Source organism: Porites lutea, chromosome 4 (genome assembly GCF_958299795.1).
Source record: "Porites lutea chromosome 4, jaPorLute2.1, whole genome shotgun sequence".
Taxonomy (NCBI): Eukaryota; Metazoa; Cnidaria; class Anthozoa; order Scleractinia; family Poritidae; genus Porites; species Porites lutea.
This window is the reverse complement of record NC_133204.1, coordinates 31,851,980-31,872,162: the sequence shown is the minus strand read 5'-3', so window position 1 is coordinate 31,872,162 and position 20,183 is coordinate 31,851,980. Positions and strand designations below refer to the sequence as shown.

Here is a 20,183-nt window from a genome sequence, read left to right as displayed (position 1 = left end):
TAAACGAGTAAAGGCAACCCCCACTTTATTTCAAAAACATAAACAAACAATCAGTAAAGTTTGAGAAAAAATCTCACTGCAGGTTCTATTTTAGAGGAGGAATGACCTTAACACCTCCTGTCTACACCACGATACTCTGAGAACAGTATTATGCTGTTGCCTTCATTCTAGTTACCTGTAAGTTCATGTAGGCTGCTTCCATTCTTTGTCTCTGCCTCTCCGAGTTGTTAGCTTCTGCTTTCCACTGTTCGACCTGAAAAATAAATAAGGAAATGAGAAAATAAATGGGTGAGTGCGAGAGTGCGTGCGTGAGTGAGTGAGTACACGAACAAACGAATGAAAACTGACCATATGCAAAACACATACCTCATAATTCTTTTTGTTCATTTCGCCAATCTGCAAAAGCAATAAAGATAAACTAGAAATGCAAGTGTCTCCCGCACCCCTACTTTCCTACAAAAAAGTCAAAAAACATTTTCTACTATGATATACACAAATATAAACAAACAAAACAAACACGTTACCTTAGTAAGCAGCTCCCTCTCCTTCTTTTGATTCTGTTGAAAAAAAAAGCGATTAATAAACTCTATCATTATATAAACACCAATGAAATACCAAGTGAGCTTTGCCACGAAAACTTGATATCTTCACACGTGAAAATAACATGTTATCTTCACATGTGAAAATATCACCGTTGCTATGGCTTCATAATAAACCGAACCTTTTCGACCTAAAAACTATTTAAGTAAAATGTTTTGGCATTTCATTGGTGTTTATATAATAAATAGAACATTACATGGTCGCTTGGAGATACGAAATTCCTCTTCTCCGCGTGTTTAAAAAAACATTTCACTCGTTAGCTGCGCTCACTTGTGAAATATTTTTCAACACTCGAAGAGAAATTTCGTATCATCGCGCGGCCATGTAATATCCTCTGTTTATTTTATGAGGTTCTGCTGAGGTACTACTGCATAAGCGTGAGGTCAAGATAGCTTGATGTTGGTCAATTTCTTCTTCGCATTTCATAGACGAGGCGAAGTCGAAGTCAATAAAAACGCATAAGATACGAGGCCAATAAACAGTTATCTTGATCAAACAGGCTTTGTCAACACAGGATTTATTATATGGACAAAAACTGATTTTCTTGCACGACAAACTCGGAAAATCCCTTGCGATCAAACGGGCATATCTTGCCTACTCGAGTAGCCAATCAAAACAGAGCATTCGCCTCATCTTGCCCGCTGGCGGATTCAGTTATATTATAAAATTCATTCGAGGCCAAAATCATTTGTTACAGCTGACATAACAACAAAGTAGTTCAAGTTCATGACGACTTCGTAGCGGTCAAAATGTGTCATTCTCCGAACCCCACTCCACTGGGGTTCATGCATATGCAAGCCCATTGTTTCCCAGTATCATGTGACATTTTTGCGTCACGTGCTGTCATTAGACCGGAGCGAGCTGAATAACCGGTTTCACAATCTCAGGTATATTTGACTCCCGAACCCTCGCTAACTCGAACCTCGCGCTAACTCGAATCAAAGTCTTTTTCGTCCACAGATTTAAAAGGTAGAGTGACAGATTTCTCGTGTCCGTCTTTCCAGATCGAATTAGAATTAGGAAGTGTTGGTTTTTGAGAAGAAAGTTGGAAGTAATGGACGCAAGAAAGAACTGGGCGCGCGAGGGAGACACGCGTGTCTCTCTCGCGCGCCCAGTTTTTTCCTACGCCCATTACTTCCAAGCGCCTGCAACCTGAAGAGAAATGTCTCAAAGTAAGGGGGCGGAGAAACGACAACAAATCCATCCCACATACGGGCGTCGACGCCGCGATTTGAGCCCGGGGGACCCGAGGCGAGTTCTCTCACCACTTCGCCCCCTTTGCTTCCCAACGAAACACGTGAGCTAGCCTTGGCGGATCTAAGAGTGAAACGGTTAACTTCGAATTTTGATACTTAAGGAAAAATACATCTGTTTAGAAAGCGACGTCAATGGTACAATTGAACACCCTTGCACGGCAAAAATGCGCGTTATATATCATTTTTACAAGCCTTCACCAAGCAAAAAAAAATAGTTTCAGTCCTACCTCTTTTTTTAAGAAGGATACGTCTTCATCCTAAGGATACGGGGATATAGAATAACACAGTTAAAATTGAGTGGCTGCTATAAAATTGCAAACTAGAAATGACATTACCGATAATAAAAGGTGAGGAAGGTAATAAACGATAAAGGTCTGGGTACCAGGATGCAAAAATTTAAAAAGAGGGGTTGACCGACAAACCAGCTACAAAAATAACTAAAAAAGCGTGTATGTCTAACAGGGTGCAAAGGAAGTCAGTTTTCAGAAAAAGGTGGAGGGGGGGAGGGGAGGAGTGGGTTGGTTGCTCGCCCTCCATTTCACACCAAGAACATCAGGTCACCTACCAGAATTTTCATCTCGCGTTCTTTTCGTTCAAGCTGTAAAGTTAAGAGAAGGTATAGGAAATTAGCAACGAAGTTCTCATCATTTACAAAATTATATCATAATAATATAAGTCTGAGAACAGAATCGGGGAGCAAGAAAAGAAATGAAGCTTTACAGCGCTTCCCTGTAATGAAATATTTCATAAACGTAATATCTCGCATACTAAAAGACTTTTTTTTTTTCTCGACCCGGTAAAAAATTCGCCAAGTGCTAACGGGAAAATATCACTGCAGAGAACCAGTTATGAAATGCTTTTTTGCTATAAATAAAAAACACCTTACTTCACGAGTGCGCGTTGGATATGAGGTGGTGGTAGCCAACGTGGCGCGTAGCGCTGAGTTGGCTAAAAGTATCTCATATCCAACAAGCAAGAGTGGAATAATTGTTTTATTAAAAACGCCCAAAAAACATCGAGAATTCTCTCCGACTTTCTTTGTAAAAACAACCGATTTTCAGGTTGTTTTTAATTTTAAGCATAAGAATACAGTTACCATATTTGGAGAGCATTGTGTAACAGATCATATACCATGATGGCTAAGCCAATCAGAGCCCTAGAATTACATTATCCAATGATTCAGTTTTTGATAATAATTTGATATACTACATACCAAGGAACGAATCTCCAGGTCACTTGCTTCGGACTGAAATCAAAATATAGAAATGCTTGTGTTTTATTATCAAAAAACCAAAAACCAAACCATAACTTTTGTTAGAGAGGCTGACACGTGACAGTTCCTCGATTCGTTAAACCTGTCACCATGTATGATAAGATCCAGTAAGATCCTTAATTGCGCATACTCTGCATACTGCTAAGAAACAATTTCGAACCCAGGTCTAATAGCCGCGCTTCGTAGAGCGAGCTCAGTTATGACCATCCGTTTCTCAATAACCGGGTACTCAAACTCTAAAAACCGCTTTGACGAGAGAACACAAGATTGACTAGTCCAGAAGTTTGGACTGCGGCGACCTCCAAGGCTTAACGCGATTCGGGCACAGCCTCATTTTCTTCTAGTCTGCTCCACAGCCGATTTCATTATCGTCACGCAACGCTCCTCCCCACAAACGGCGAGGAGCGTTGCGTGATGACAAAAAACGGCTGTGTAGCAGACTACCTTTTTCCCTTCTCAATTAAGAAAACAAAAGGACGCTCTTCTAGCAGAGTGGCAATGTTCAGTTGTGAAAGAGAAACGATGCGCAAAATCTATTTTAAAAATATTTAAATGTTTTAGCTCTTGATTGCCGATTTAAAAAAACAAACAAACAAACAAACAAACAAATTGCCCCATAGAAGGGAATCCAGTACAGTCTTGGATTCTGGATTCCACCTTGTGGATTCCGGGTACCAAGTACTAGATTCCAGTATTTGTCAGTAGAACTTGGATTCTGGATTTCAATTGTCAGTGGGATTCCGGATTCCTTGAGCTGTATTCCGGATTCCAAAACCCAGGATTTCGAATTTTATCAGCAAAAATTTTCCTGGATTCCGGAATCCGAATTCCCCTAATATGGGGCGAAAAAAAGAAAAGCAATCAAGACAATCAATAAGTAAAAGCATCAAGATCAAAGTGCACAAATTTATAAGTCGTCAAACTGTGGCTGAACAAATTAATTTCTGGAAACGATTTTTTAAGAACCTATGAACTGACTTGTGAACTCCGAACTTACCTTCATAGAGCGAATGACATTTTCCTTGTTCTGTAAGAGAAACAAAACGTAAACATGACGGAATTTCATTTCACATGGATAACGGCACTGGAATATCTGGCCCACAGAAAATTTGCATTATTCGTGTATTGATTTTCAATTGTTAAAAGCCCAAACGCGAGGAATAATATCTTTTTCCGCAAAAAAATAGTGAAGATCAAGAACAATGATAACCTTGTGACAGAAAAAAAAGCAATTAACACAAAGCTGGATATCGATCTTAAAACCTTTTTCATATCACAGCCGACGAAAAGAATTGTATTGGTCCCAACGTTTTTTGATATGTCCAAGTGCATGAAAACGCTATTACTGCACATACCAAACATAAGAGTTCAATATTTCTAGTGGTCCTTCAAACATGGTTCGTACAACTTCAGACAAACAAATTTCAAGGATTTTTTAAGGATTTTTCCAGGACAAATTACAGTTTTCAAGGACTACGATTTTATTCAATAAATCGGCATTATTTAACTCCTTTTTGAACACAACTGGCTAAAACACGTCATAGAGTCGAACAATTTCCTTTTTTGAAGTTACGAATATATGAAAATCTTATATGAGAACTGCGGGGTGAAGAATTACATGACAGAAGAGCATCGCAGTTATATACGCAACTTTTGCAGCTGTGAAAAGAAGGCCTGAAAAAATTCAGGCTTGTACGGGATTCGAACCCTTGACCTCTGCGATACCGGTGCAGCGCTCTACCAACTGGGAGCAGGTCGTTGAATTGGATCGTTATAAACCCGTGAAAGGATGATGATAAAGTTATGAGTATATTAATCTTTCTCTCTCTCGTCAAGCCATAGGAAATTAACGCAAAGGCATGGGAGAAGACTCGTCTACACAGAAACTTCAGTCGGACACTTAACTTTCCTACGTTCGATTGTCGGCTATAAGAGAAGTTAAACTGTAAAAGTGCCTCAGATCTAACTTAGGGTATTACCTTAAGCTGTCTTTCCAGGAAGCCAATTTTCTCGTTGAGCGCATCTATTTCTCCACGGTTAATTGAATAGGCCCGGTTAAGAACGATTCCCCGCGGAGGTATAACTCCGTCTTCCTCATCACGTGACCACTGAGTTTCTGCCTTAGGGGTCACATGCCCATTGTCATACGTCACCAAAGGTTTGTGCAGCTGTCCCGCCTGACGCATCTTCAGAGTCTTTTTAGGTTTGGGTAAGACTTTGGGAGGGACTTTGTTAGATCCCAAACTAGTGGGCCTCCTATCAGATGGGGGACTTGCGGTTGGGGGCTCTGAATAAGTCCCACCTAGCTCACTTGGATCTGAGGCTAACACTAGAGTGGGCTCTTCGACGAAGACAGGCGACTCCACTCGAGAAGATGGCTGTGATGGCTCAGAAGTACCTTTATTCTCTGAGTGCGACCGAGCACGAGACGAAGCTCGCAGCGTAGCGGCGTCCCTGGGCGGTGAAGACAGCAGAGACTCGATCCCGCAATCGAGGATGGGAGGGGAAGCGTCTGGGAAATCCGGTGGAGGTACGGATGGGGGAGGTGGTGGGGAGGATTCGGGAAGAGGAGGGAGGTCTCCGTCATCATCGGAGTCAAATACTACAAGATCGCGCGTGTCTGTTCGAGGTCTATCCGTACGAGCCGCATCTTCATCGTCGAAAGATTGAAGATCCTGAATACGACGGTCGATATCGTCCATGACAGAGTCCAGGTTCCTTTGCGATGAAATGAGTTCTGGCTCTGATATCAACTCATCGGAGTCACGGATATTCTCATTATAAGACGGCATGGCTTCATTTGCGCCAGGATACCTTACAAGGCCATCTTGACGGCCTAACGTCAAGCTTTCAATCTCGATGGAAGGTCCTTGAGGTGATGGCTCAAAGAAACTGTCTCCTAGATAACGGATTTCGGAGGCGACTGTCGCACGCACTTGGGGTGTGATGACCTCCTCAGTGTACCCGGGGTCGGTTTGTGTCGCTTCGTGAAGTCTTTGGGCAACCTCTCTTGTCTGTGAAGTATAGAAATAGCAAGAAAATTCGCTTAAATAAGAACCTGTTTACATGGAGGTGGGTGACCCCAGACAGGTGAGGTAACACGTGGCGGGTCACCCCACCTATCATCATGTAAATGTAATCTAATTAAAATGAGAGATTACGTGCAGAGGCGGATTACCAAACTAAGCGGGTTACCTCACCTACCTGGGGTCCCCCACCTCCATGTAAACAGGCCCTTAAACTACAAAATGGTAAATTAGGTCATAATTTCGACCGCGTGAACTTCGAGTGACAGTCATAATATCATCTCTTTTTTACTGCTATTGACTGACAGACGAAGAGCTCAATTTTTTTGAGAAATGTTTTTTAGAGCAAAGAAAAATGAAATGTTTAGCCCAATAGTAGTCCTCCACCAGTTTCCCTTGGGAACAGTGGAGCAGGCACAATACGCAAGCATAGAAAATCGTCACCCACGTGTTAAAAGGACACGCGAAAAGAGGGAAGAAACGCTTCCCCTCGTTGTTAGTTGTCCAACGCTCTATTTTCCTTGAGAACCGTAGAGGACTACTCGAAGTCAAACGAGTTTCCTTTCCCGACTTAGCTTACGAGCATACGCAACTTCCCAACCCAGCCTCACCAACGTAATTATGGGCTAACGTGTTATAGGCCAGATGTGTAGCATTTGATACAGCTGTCTGTACGTGTGGCGTCATCCTTGCACAGCTAAATCATCTATGCAAGTATGTAAAATCTAAATTGTGAGTCTTTGAGCGATATAATTCAATGTGACCACAACAGGGATCCATATAAAACCTCTATGGTTACACTTTGCCATGCCAACCTACGCAAACATAAATCATTAAATGCAAATGAAACCACTTCGGGAGTTTTTCCGCACGTTAACATTTACCTACTACCATTTAACAAACAAATTTTTCACAGGGTAAAGCGATTATCTTTTAGAACAGAAAGGATAAACCATTCCCATTTTGAAATGCACCTGTAATTTAGACAATTACCAAAGCCTTTGTTTCACGTATTAAAACTATGATGGGTTTCATTCAATTCTACACGGTGAGCTTTCAAAGTTTTTTTAAGAAATGGACAAGGAAGTTGTAACTGAGCACAGAACTACACCGCGCGAGATCTAAAAAACATGTTGGTCATCACAATATCAGTGTCAGCCGTTATTATGTTTACCGAATGTTCCCACGCTCTCTCGTTTAATTTCCATATTTCAAGATACGATATTCCTTCGGGAAGTTATAAAATATAAACAGATCAGATTTTTAACGGAATATCGCTTGCCAAGTACATGTAATATGAAACCAATATTTGATGGCAATATTAACAAAACAGAAATAAACGCATCAAAGGTCACTGAAATCAGACGATACATGATCTGCGAACAACTTCGAGAGGAAAAGAAATATTGGTTTTAAAAATAATTGTCAGCCTGGATTACAGCACTGACGGGCATTTTGTCCTGGAAGGTCAAACTAAATGACAGAAACAATAATAAATTGTTGAATAATTTGTGAGTACTACTCCCCGACAATGAAAAATCAAACGAAACTGACTTGGCCTTCAAGTTCCACGTTTAACATTGCCACTGTGGATGATCAAAGCGTCTTGCTTTAACAGCCACATATTATGGTATTCAGATGAATATAACATACTTTACAACAAAGTCATCGTTACTTGATAGTCCCAATATTTAGACCATAAAGAGAACCAAACAGCCAAAAAATATATGCTCAGGATATAGAACGATACGATACGAGAGATATTGTAGCCAAATGTAAACAAAACTGAACGCCAATTGAGCTTCACTTGCTGGCGCCTTTTAGATTTTAGCGATTCAAACCGTTAAAAATGTCAATTTTCCGTAAAGGCTAGTCAAAACACGCTTACAATAAAAACCAACCTTGTATTTAAAGCCCGGCGTGGTCTACATGGCGAACATAGGGTAATGTTTAGACGCTTGCATCGCTAGTAACTCGATTTCATTAACATAATAAGTCAAGAATAATTTATGCATCATTAGCCTTTTCTTAGTATAATTACACAAAACACACTTCAATTAATCTCGCCAAGGACCATTGTGTCAAGTTTTCGTACAACAAAGATAAAGAAGATATTTGTCATTCAAAATAACAAGAGATGAAATGGTCCATGTAAACACCGCATAAAGAGCAAATACACACTTGTGAGTGCAAAGATCGAAGTTAAAGAATAACAAGTTTGTAAACCACTGAAAAACAAATTACACAATTCGACAGCTCCTCATTCTGAAAAGAAATTTGAATGGTTATAAAAAAAGGTACAGAGACAATATACGATAAGATTTTAGAACGCTCTTATCCCGCAGGATTGATGTGTGAAAAACAAGGAAAAATATATATGTTGTGGTTCAATTTTATCATTGGTTTAAATGTTATTTCCCTTTTGTTTTTGGGTATGGCAATTTATGATGATGAGTTTAAAACAAAGGGAAATAAAATTTAAACCAAGGATAAAATTGAACCAAAACATATGTTATAAAGCACTCAAAAAAAAAGTTTTTGAAAAGCAATTTATTTGTTTGTTTTGTGCTTAATTTTCTGTTCTTTTGACCCTCCAGGATGCCTTGTCTCTCTTCCCGCAAGAATTGGGGTTCTTGACCAAATAAGAGGTCAAAGAGGGTTTTAAGAATGAGAGTACCACCTAAATGAAGGAGTCAAGTCACCCCACTCAGAGAAAACTACCTTGTCAAGCGGACACCTCTTGAGGCAAACATTAGAGCAGCAAGCAAAAGAAGACGTGAGTGGCGAGGATGGGGGGGTGGGGGGGGGGGGGTGAAAGAAAGGGAGCCCTTCGCCCGCGCATTCTGTTGCGGCCCGCTTCGCTTGCCATAAATGGAGAGCTTTGGGGCGCGTGTGACCACACTAAATTTGAAGAAAAATACGAGTGACTACAGGCAGTCTACATCTTGTTCTTTTAACTAGTTCTAACCTTAATCTTCCTCCTTAGTTCCATGAGCTCCTCGTACAGTGTCCTATTTTCTTCTTTTAGTTTTGCGAGTTCCTAGAGACGTTAAAAAAAAAACAGAAAAGAGAAAAAGAAAAAGAACGATTAACAACAGAAAAAGGCAAAAAGAATTCGACAACAGAGCTATTAAAACTAAAAAAAACCAACAAAGCGCCTCTACCCCAGAGGTTACGTGCTGCAGAATTATTATATTTACTTTGGCAATGTTTTCTGGTATGGTTCCATCCGGGGTTACTTGTAGCAGCTTCAGTACGTGTACTCCTCCAGGTACCTCAGCCTGCACTCCTCTGTCAGACTACAAATACAAGCAGTTATAATCAGTAAGCGACATTGGTTGTAGACGTTTTGCAGCCTTCCTGGTAGCCTGTTCCAGGTTTCGAGATAGTCGGGAACGCGCAAACTCGAAAATAAAACGGGAGGAAACCGTGGAGAGGAAGGGCGGTGCCGCCCCCTTTTTCGCGTGCCTTAAACTTGCGCGTCATCCCTACTATCTAAGAGACTGGAACAGGCTACCTGGCAAGAACGCGACTATCAGCGAGTTCAAATAGCAAGGGTGTGGGAGCAGGGGAGCGGGGGACGAGTGAAAAGAAAAATAATCACGCTTCATTCCGCCCTTATCCCAACCATCTCCAGCTTGGTGGAGCCCTAAACAAGCCTGAGCGCCCCCAATGACGCCCGTTGTACTCGCTTCAGTTGACCAGTTCACCAGTTCACTAAATATAAATGCGATAAAAGTGGGGACCATGAAGCGTCTAATTTGGTTGTACAGTGCAATGGTCTTACAAAATAAGCACGCTCAGAACACTGGTAAGTAATTGCCCTCGGGTGTCTAAAGGGCGAAACACTAAGTTTACTCGACATAGAGTGTAAAGACGGTTGTGCACCACTCAAAAAAAACAAATTGTAATGGAGCGCTCATTTTAATGGACAAGACAAGAAAAGGAAAGAAAACGAAACACCCTCGGGATTTAAACAACAGTAGTTTACGTTAACATAAAGTAATGTGAAGATAACAACTTTTTTAAAAAGCAGTTACTATAAAAGTAATATATTCTCTCTTTATACAGAAAAAATGGTCACGTTTATTTTTATTTTTCATGACATGCACTAGCTTTCAAAAACATCAATATGAGTGAAGTTATCCCCAAAATAGTTTATCCTACAGTTTATATGGTTTTATGCAGTATTAGTCCTTTCAACCCACCTAAAATTCGAAATATTTATCACAGTGAATAAAAAGAATATCATGCACTTATTTAGCACCCAGATACCTGTTCAAAATATTCACCAAGATTGTTTAAGTCTGTCCGTGGGGTGACCATTCCAGATGACACAAGACTTTCAAGATCACATGATCCTAAAACACTTTCAACCTCTGAGGCTGTAAGACCAAGTTCCTGTACTAATAGCAGCCGAACCTAGATACAAGTATTTATGGCTGGTTTAAGTTCTATTTTTAATATAAACCCATAATTCATTAATTTTTATTTAGTTCCTAACTTTATCCTTTAATGCGTTTGTCCTACATTTTCATTCGGTTAGTTCTACTTTTTTATAATGTTTACTGTGCGAAAAAAGAAATCAATTATTGGCCATTACTTTACGGTATTCCTTTATCTTTTATTTTTTTAATACGACAAAGCCCTCAAAGCTGTTTAAAAGAGTATAGCAGCGTTAGCATTGTTCAGGATAGCACAGCAGGTCACTTTTGGATGCGATTTTAACTTAAATTTAAATTATAGGCATAGTTAAAATGAAAAACGCTAAAAAAAATAAAACAAAAAAAAGGAACAAAAACGAATGTTAGCTGGTATTTACCCAGTAGAGTGCTATATATAAAAATTGTTCAAGACACCTAACAATTTACCTCGAACCTTCCGTATTAAGCAACTACCAATAAGTGCCAACATTTGGTGGGCGGCCGCTTACGAAAGGTTCCCTTAAACTGTGCTTCAAAATAGCCTGGACAGCTTAGTCCACACATTGAGGTTCGACTTACGTCCCGCTAAAAGTGTTAAAACCGGGTTAAACGATAAAACATTCTCGCCCAAAAATGATCGAAATGATGAAACAATTGTTTGTGATACAAATGTTAAGTGAAAATATTTGATCTAGATCAAACATCGAAGGTCATTTAAAAGCAGTGTTGAGAGAGACGGCTAAAAAGTAAAACAAGCTCTTCCAGCACGATGTTAGACGAAAATGCTTGATCGTTTAGTAGCCGGGGCTTAAATAAGAGGATAGCTGATAGGCGGATGGTTATAGTAAGAGAGCGCATAACGATGCGAAAACTGGAACGACAGAGGGTAATGGAGTCTTACTGACCGCACACATGACAAAAGGCATGCCTTACAGTGAGAAAATAACGTCTATAATTCATTGGGAAAACTGGGGTAAATTTCGAATCGACGCACTGATGAGTTCTATACTTGAGAGTCAACATATAGTTTGTTTTTTCCCATTTGATCTGTGCGAGCAACTGACACCTCGGGTAACCTCAATACTCGGAATGTTTCTCTCACTTTCACTTTGTTTCTGAAAGCATATGGCTAAACATTCATACAGGGCTGGCTATTAGAGCAGAGTTTGGACATTGTTTTACAAAACCGCGTTGTAAACCGGTATCAGAATCTCGATCCAACATAGTTATCAGGGTGCATTTTAGGCTCATTCCAAACTATCCCTCCCAGTGAACCTACAAACATACCTTTCCAAGTTGCTCAGAGGGATCCATCTCGGACCAGTTCTCCCTCACGTTTTTCTGAAGTGTAGCAAGAAAAATATAGAAAAAAACGTCAATGAACGATACAATGTCAGTGTACCTCTCAGAGGTTGTAAAAGTATCACAATACAGTGAAACCCCGCCCAACGACCACCTTGTTTATGCGACCACATTCTTTTGACCTAAGTGGCGACATTTTACCGTTTAATTCAGATACTCTCAAAGGGCATTTTAACACCATAAGGGCATTGAGAAGGCGGGGGGTGGGGACACTGAAGAGGCCTATCGTTAAACTGTATTTCCAAGTAATTGGCACACAAGTTATCAACAACGAGAATTTGTAAGGATTATCCTCCTGCCTTTTTGACACTTAAAAATCAAGCAAAGGAACAAATCTGAAAATACCCCCGCTTCCTCTTTTTTTTGGCATTTCTTTCTCGTCATCAAACCGACAAAAGACTGGCTGGCGAGGAGTCTCCACTTTTTTTGAGACACAGCAGATCGAGAGTACGCGCGAGCGGCGAGCAGCGAAGCAGAGAAGGACGCCGGGAGGAGGGCGCAAGTTAGCTCTAATTCCCCATTCCCTTACCATTAATTTGCATAATTTAATTTTTCCCTGGCCGCACGTGCTTCTGAAGAAAGAGGGACGACTGCTCGAGGTCTAATTTAAGATAGCGTACCTTTTCAATCTGAAGAAAGTCTATTTGTTCCCTCAAAGCCATGTTATTCTCGTTCAATGCGCCAATTTGCTGCAGAAAGAAAAGTAAACGTTTTCCGAGAAAATTGATTAAGTTAGAGCCGATTTTTAAGCCTCTTCCAGGCGTTCAGATAGTGAAGACGACGCAAAGAGAAGCACAAGGTCAAAGAAGACAAATTGCCAAAACAAGGAAAAGAACTTTATCCTCAGTAGTCAACGTTTAATACTCAATCAAATGAATGTGCTGTCGATAGGTTCTATTTCTAGGTTAATTATTCAAAACGTTCTGAGTCAAACTACTGACTGGTCGGCGCGATTTGTGGAAACAACTTTATTTTGCCGCAACTTTAAAAGGAAAGAAAATCGTTGTTTGAGAAAATTAAAAGATACTTGAAATAACGTTATTTCATACTTCCTTTTCAGACAATGAAATGAAAATGCTATGGATCGTAGACCACAGAGGAACTGATGTGAATTGGTACTTCGTTTGCGATAGAATCTTTTCAATAATAACAAACATCGAAGGGCATCCAATCGTGAAATTTTCTCCTTACCTTCTCTGCTTCTTTTAGCTGATCTATTTTCAACTTCAACAGCTCAAGTTCCTCACTGGGCATATCTCCAGCCTGATTACAAAAACACGAATCAGATAAAACTATAACTTAACAACACGAATGCTTTTACCGCCAACATGCAAAAACCAAACATCACAGCACCTTTGAGGAGAGATTGTGATGAAAACAATTTGAGAAGAATTATATTCATCACAATATCATCACATGCTTGATCAAGCATCAACACGACAATTTTAACGGTGCACGTCCACTGTTAAAACTTAAACGGATACAGAAATAAAGTTTTCAGCTTTTTACTGTTTTTCGTTCAAAGCACTATTTCTTCGGAAACAATCCTAAGTAGTGTGCTCGCCAACCTTTTCACAATGAAATTAGACGCACTAATACATTATCCGAGTAGGACGTGCGACAATCAGTTTCGATGCGAAATATTAACTCATTCTTCAAGAAAAGATTTAAAATCATCGACTGCATGTCACACATCTGAATAAGGGGATATGATTCGCAGGTGACCACAATACCTGTTAACAAAAAACCACAAAAGCAAAGATCCTAGACCACTGCTGAAAGAAACGCTTGGCTTTGCGGGTTAAGGATACCTTTTACTTGTTCATATTAAAACACAGCTGAATAACAGTCAGTCATCGGGCAATGTCCGACTACATTGGCCCCTGCCTGACGAAATCTTGACTGTGGTACATGACATCCGGACTTGGAAAGTATTTCATGTCAAGCCGCGAATCTGGCGCCCAACTTCGTTCCCCGCACCCTGTTCCCCGGGATCTCTCTTACTAGTCCTTGGGAACAAGGATGTCACCCGCCAAACATGCCTATCTTTCGTTATATACGCGCAATGCGTCCTTGATTGTATCCAAGCTGATTTTTGATTTGTGCGACAAGTACAGTCCTTGTTTGGGAAAGACTTTTTTACAAAGCAATACTATCACGCAATAATGCCACGTTTGACAAGCAAAGAACGTCGGTCACGTAATGGTTACAAACCAAGCCAAGAGCCAGTAAATTTACTTTGTAGGAGGCTCTCACAATCATGAAAAACTCTCCGGTTTGAATAACTATACTAAAAATGTATGTTGCTATGTAGTACCTCCGATATTCATATTTAATCTACATTTATATTTCACTGAAGCTGGCTTTCCGGCATTTTAGTTCATGGGTTACTTTATTTAGTTGGTGTCCCTTCATTTATTGAATTCATTACGTTTGTTCCTCGTAAATCAACTCACTGAACAATTTTTTGCTATGGGTACAATAAATCGTTGTTGTGGGATTATAAATTACTTTTAGTTTAGCACGACGTTATATTAAACTTTGAGCTCAGCCTCAATCAAAACTTACTGATGACTCCTCCAAACTTCGGATCTTCTCTTTCAATAAGGAATTTTCTTCCTCTAGAGCAGTGATATTCTGTACGATAAAAAACAACAACAACAACAACAACAAAACAGTGAAACAAAAACAGTTTTTGACCAAAAAAAGCATGCTTTCCTTCCCCTGTTACTGCAATCATCATCATCTTTGGTACGAAATTTCACTCACACGTAGAGCTCCGCTTTAAGGTTTTGCCAGATTCATATTTTTTTCCGGATGTATACGGACTCGCGAGCGTACAAACATCAGTCAATCCGAGAACATTAATTCCAATGCCGTCTCATTTGATTCTGGATTCGAAATCTCCGAATAAGCAACCAAACCAAGACTTTCTCACACATCTTTGTGAGTAAACGGCAAAACGAATCCTGTACCAAACTGTTCTAGATTCGTCGCCAATACGAAAAGCCTCATCTAAGGTAAACTAACCCTTGGTATACCTCACTGTTTTTGGTTCAACTAAAGAAGTTAAAGACAGCTTTCCGTGGCGTAAGCCTTCCAGGTAGATGTACTTCGTCACGCTTTCCTTCCCCACGTTGGAGAGGATTGCGTGACGAGCTAAAAGAACGTCTCCGTGAGAGGCCATGGCAACTTAGGAAAGCGTCCTGTTATTTGTACGCATGAGAAGAAAATTATTTGTAGAAAACAAAGTTAGAAGGTAATACGCATGAGCAGACCATTCTTTGTAAGCAATTACTGGTGGGCTGACGGTCAATGAAAAGGAGGAAAAAGGTATTGAATGACGATGGCATTTCTCTCTTCATTAGTAAGGAATAACCCTTACCCTTACGGTGCCTAAACTCTCAAGCTTTTTTCTCAGCTGCACATTCTCTTCCTCTAGGTCTTTCATATTCTAAAGAAAAAAAAACTGATTTTCAATTATAACGACTCAAAAACAAATTGGTAGTTCCTAAACGACGATCATTTCACGTACGGTCGTTGAATCTTCCAGGATTTGTATGTTCTCCTTCAAGATGGAGTTTTCTTCCTCCAGTCTGTCAACAACCTATGCATTGAGAAATAACAAATTCAAAGGTCGTTAAAACGTGGTCACATCTCACTGGCGCTGATAAATTAATAAAATAAATTTCCGTCATTTACCCTCGGCTGTATTTATTGCACTAACGCTACGATCTTGGACAAAACTCTTGACAAAACTGCATACTTAGAGAGCATTTTTAACACATCGTAGCCGTAGCGATTCTTCCCTCCCAACCTCTCCCTCGAAGCAGTGTTGTTGAGCCTTCAAAAGAAAGCCTTATAGTCACCCAGGCCAGACCCTGGGCGTTTGTAGGAAGCAACGTTGAACTGGGGGAGGGGGTTTTCTTTAAAGCCCATGATTTGGAAATAGTTTTGTTGCGTTAGGTAGTGTGCATTCACGAAAAAACGTTCTCAAGTAGAAAAACTACAAAAACTACAACCGGGCAACTTTCTACCATAGAAAACTGAACCAACATTATTGGGATCACTCGGTTGAAGTTATTTGTGCTTACCCTTGCGGTTGATTGCTCTAGATCCTGAATCTTCTCCATAAGCTGTTCGTTCTCCAGTCGCTCTACCGTCTAGAAAAACAATGAGACAAAGATCAAATTGTATGGTTTGTATTACGATCCTCGTTTAACAAAAAACAGACATTAGTAAATGGTTTCGCGAATATATACAGTAGAATTTTGTTCACTCTTATAGAAAGACCGCCATTATGACACAGCTTTGTCATTAACGTCGTGATTGATGTTAGCTTACGGTACAAATTTTATGGTGTTAATGAAACCTACGAGTGTCGTATGTTTGATTTTATACACCATATGATCCGCGTTGTAGTCTTAGCAATATTGCACCCAGGTGAGAAAGTTTCACAAACTTCGAACTGGAAATTATGACGAATCTTGTCGGATCGCGGGAAAAACTTTGCTCTCCCACAGGTTCATGAAGATAGCAGAAATACACTAGGCAGCATCTAGCATAATGGTTTTGCTGCGCAAAATCAAACCAATTCGAATTTATAAGATCTATGGTAGCAACCATACTTCGTCCGCGCAAATCACTGCAGCGCGTCGGTGAGAATAAAGAAAAGCTCAGGTTTTCTATTTGGGTGTGTAAGGAAAGTTTTTTAAAAAGGGAAAATTCATTACCGCAGATTCTTTTAGTATATTTATTTCTTCTCTAAGCAACTGGTTTTCTTCCTCCAAATCTTTCGACGACTGAAAATAAAAACATAAAAGGCAGGCCAGTTAACTTTGCTTGAAAGAAATTTGGGCGGATAAAGATATAATAAGTTATCTAGCAGTCCGTTACCTCGACGTTCCCTTTGAGTACAGCTATTTCATTTCGCATTTCTTCCACGCTCTGTAACCGGTTTTCCTCCTCTGAATCTCTCACCGACTACAAACGAAATAAAAAACAAATGGACAATATACTGAGCTCCGTTTTGCGTGGTACACGAACACGCGTATAAAATTTCATAAAACATCTTTCTTACCGCAGAGTCTCTCAACGCGCTTATTTCCTCTTTTAGCATGTGCTTTTCCTCCTCCGTATTTTTAAGAGACTGAAACAAAGACACAAATATGCATTACAGTTCAACTTGCCCGTAAACCATTTTTCGGTTGACGCAAATAAATTACCTCGACTTTCTCTTTGAGTGTAGCTATTTCAGTTTGAAGTTCTTCTACATTCGGTAACTGCTGTTCCTCCTCTAAACCTTTGGCCGACTGTTAACGGAACAAAATATAATACATTAATTAATTATCTATTTGCTTATTTATTCGTTTACTTGCTTGGTCCCTGGGGAAAAGAAAACCCTTACATTTCCTCTGAATTCAACCCGCTTAATACGGCCACCCAGTTAATACGGCCACTTAGGGGGCCATAGAAAGTGTCCGTATTACCGGGGTGTCCGTATTGAGCAGGTTGAATTTATAGAAAATGTAAGGGCTTTCTTTCTCCAGCGACCAAGCAAACTGTCTGTAATAATGAGGTGTCCGAATTAAGCGGTCATCCGTAAGGCAGGATTTGACTGTTATTTTGAAGAAAAGGGTGATTTAAGTAAAGGGGTGTTTCTTAGTGCTGTGGGAACTACTGTTGTTTCGCTTTTGTTCTGTGCCATGGGTATTGATTAGTGTCTTTTTATTGTATTACGTCATTTGGTCATCGCAACCGTCCGTAACACGAAGAAACTACTACGCAAAGGGTCTTACCAAGGATTCTTTCAATATGTTAATTTCCTCACGCAGCGATTGGTTTTCCTCCTCCAAATCTCTACCCAGCTACGATCAAAATGACAAAAATGAAATGCAGATAAACAAGTCGGAAAGCTATATTTATGAAAGACAATTCCCTTTTTAGAATAATTGGTTCTCTACCTTGACTTTCTCTTTGAGTGCAGCTATTTCAGTCTTCATTTCTTCCATAGTTTTAAACTGGTTTTCCTCCCCTAAACTTCTGACCGACTACAAGCAAAACAACACGCAAGAAAGATGAGTTTTAATGTAATAAATGTGTATACAGAAATTCATAAATTAAAGTTTCCTACCGCAGTTTCTCGTAATATGTCAATTTCCTCTTTGAGTTGCTGGTTTTCCTCCTCCAAACTTTTGGCCGTCTAAATGCGAAAACACGACAGGTACAAAAAAGTCAACATTTTATTTCTCTAAACAATTTTCGTTAAAGAGAATAAGTGAGAAACCTACGATGATCACTTTATAATGTGATAATGACATAACCTTTTCTTTGTCCTTGAGTGAAGCTATTTCGCTTTGCAAATCTTCCACACTTTGTGACTGTTTTTCTTCTTCTAACTCTCGGGCCATCTGTAAATGGACAGCAACACATTTTAAACCCTGAAGAATATATCAGTTTTTGTGTGTACAGGGTAATGTTTAGGAGTATAGATTCTTACCACAGTATCCTTCAGTGTACTAATTTCGTCTTTGAGCAATTGATTTTCTTCCTTAAAATCGTCAGCCGACTAAACCAAAAACAAAGAATACACGTCATTTCATTAGTGGTTTCAAGACTTTTTTCAGATATGCGATAATAGTAGTCAGCTCTCTCAACAAGAACCTCTATAACACCACACACCTCCCCATTCGGAACAACTAGAATTGGTCCCCAACGTTCTTCAGTAGTTTTCTTAAACTCTCTATAAAGAGGACATCTCTAGAAGAGTCACAGGGTGCAGAGGAGATGTGTTTGTCGTTAGAACATCAAAACCCGTCGAAAACCTCTGAAAAATGGGTTATTTTGATCGCGTTACGGTTTCGTTACACATTCTATAGACCGCAAACTGAGAGACTGAGGGCTTGCAAGATCGGCTTACACCCTTCGGGCGACGTGCCGTGCACCAGCGAGGATATGGCTTGCGGTTATTGATTTTCAAAATGGCGAACAACAAAGTCGATCTGGATCAGATAAGAAGCGAAAAAAACGTTTACAGTACATTCATAAAGATCCCATTGGGCTAATTAATCGTGCTAAGCGACAGGTATAGACATTTTTCAAGGTGAGACTTTAAATAAGTAATGCATTTGTTCACACGAAACTCCTGTGGACCCTGTGGAAGAGTAACAGCACTTAAATGCCCCCCGCCCCCTCCAACCCAAGGTTGTAACATGACTTCAGCTCAGATTCTAGTTTTCCATGACTGTTAAATATGAAAATGTTCTTCAGACAGGGTTTTAATAGTGCCGATATAGGGCAAATGTAGTTACCATTTCGAAGGAAAATATGTTTGTATCTAAATGACCTTCCTGGTTTAATTTTGTACATTTTGTACTTCGGACTTGAAAAATCATGTCATTTGGGTAAGTATTCGGAAAAAACTCAAACACCCACAGGGATTATCAGTGATCAATTTTGATCGCCAGCATGATTACCTGGACTTTCTCTTTAAGTGCAGTTATCTCATTTTGCATTTCCTTATTTTCCTCGTCCAAAAATTTCGCCGACTAAAAATCCAGAAGAAAACAAATAAAAAACAAAGAACAGCAACCTAGGATACTGTCCGTAGAAGACGATAAAAGGATAGTTCCGTCTGACCAGTAACTCTCTTTCTCATTAAAGATAAATCATTATTTACAGTTGAACATCTTAGAAACAAGGAGAGGAGACAAGCGGAAGCTTATTGGTGGTTCTGTTTACAATGTTTTACTTATAGATAACGATTGGCTGTCAATAGAGGATTGGCTCTCAACCCTTTACGTCCCAAGAGTGACCAAAGAGAATTAATCGAATCATTACCTGATGTGAAAAGCTTTGATCAGCACACAAATTCTTTCAACCAATTCTTTTAGGAAATGTATGGAGATCAATTTGGAGAAGTTGTATGTGGCTTTTGGGGCTTAAAGGGTCAGTAAGAGGCCTCTCACCAGATGTTTGCGCTTTTAGCACATTACCTCTACTTTTTCTCGGAGCGTAGCTATCTCACTTTCCATCTCTTCCATATCTCGTACTTGGTTTTCCTCGTCCAAATCTCTGGCCGACTAATAACAGAAGAAAGTATATCAGAAACAAATGACGTTTAAACAGTTTGTGCTTCGGAAAAGATGGTAGCAGTAAACCTGCGTCTCACCGCTGATTCTCTCAGTAAGGCAACTTCCTCTTTCAATAACTGGTTTTCCTCTTCTAAATCTTCAATCGACTG

General features: G+C 39.9%; 1 protein-coding gene across 1 annotated transcript in view; it reads right to left on the bottom strand.

Moving 5' to 3' along the window:
* Positions 1 to 20,183, bottom strand: part of LOC140934536 (uncharacterized) — a 77,002-nt gene that overhangs the window by 18,948 nt on the left and 37,871 nt on the right. The window contains 30 exon segments of the mRNA XM_073384143.1: positions 176 to 253; positions 367 to 396; positions 525 to 557; positions 2,084 to 2,113; positions 2,422 to 2,454; positions 3,070 to 3,102; positions 4,127 to 4,156; positions 5,109 to 6,143; positions 9,124 to 9,195; positions 9,356 to 9,454; positions 10,431 to 10,577; positions 11,867 to 11,920; positions 12,562 to 12,630; positions 13,133 to 13,204; positions 14,510 to 14,578; positions 15,327 to 15,395; positions 15,477 to 15,548; positions 16,036 to 16,104; positions 16,675 to 16,743; positions 16,838 to 16,924; positions 17,022 to 17,090; positions 17,167 to 17,253; positions 17,740 to 17,808; positions 17,905 to 17,991; positions 18,075 to 18,143; positions 18,232 to 18,351; positions 18,441 to 18,509; positions 19,417 to 19,488; positions 19,936 to 20,022; positions 20,112 to 20,180. Of these exon segments, the coding sequence (XP_073240244.1) occupies positions 176 to 253; positions 367 to 396; positions 525 to 557; positions 2,084 to 2,113; positions 2,422 to 2,454; positions 3,070 to 3,102; positions 4,127 to 4,156; positions 5,109 to 6,143; positions 9,124 to 9,195; positions 9,356 to 9,454; positions 10,431 to 10,577; positions 11,867 to 11,920; positions 12,562 to 12,630; positions 13,133 to 13,204; positions 14,510 to 14,578; positions 15,327 to 15,395; positions 15,477 to 15,548; positions 16,036 to 16,104; positions 16,675 to 16,743; positions 16,838 to 16,924; positions 17,022 to 17,090; positions 17,167 to 17,253; positions 17,740 to 17,808; positions 17,905 to 17,991; positions 18,075 to 18,143; positions 18,232 to 18,351; positions 18,441 to 18,509; positions 19,417 to 19,488; positions 19,936 to 20,022; positions 20,112 to 20,180 (3,048 nt within the window).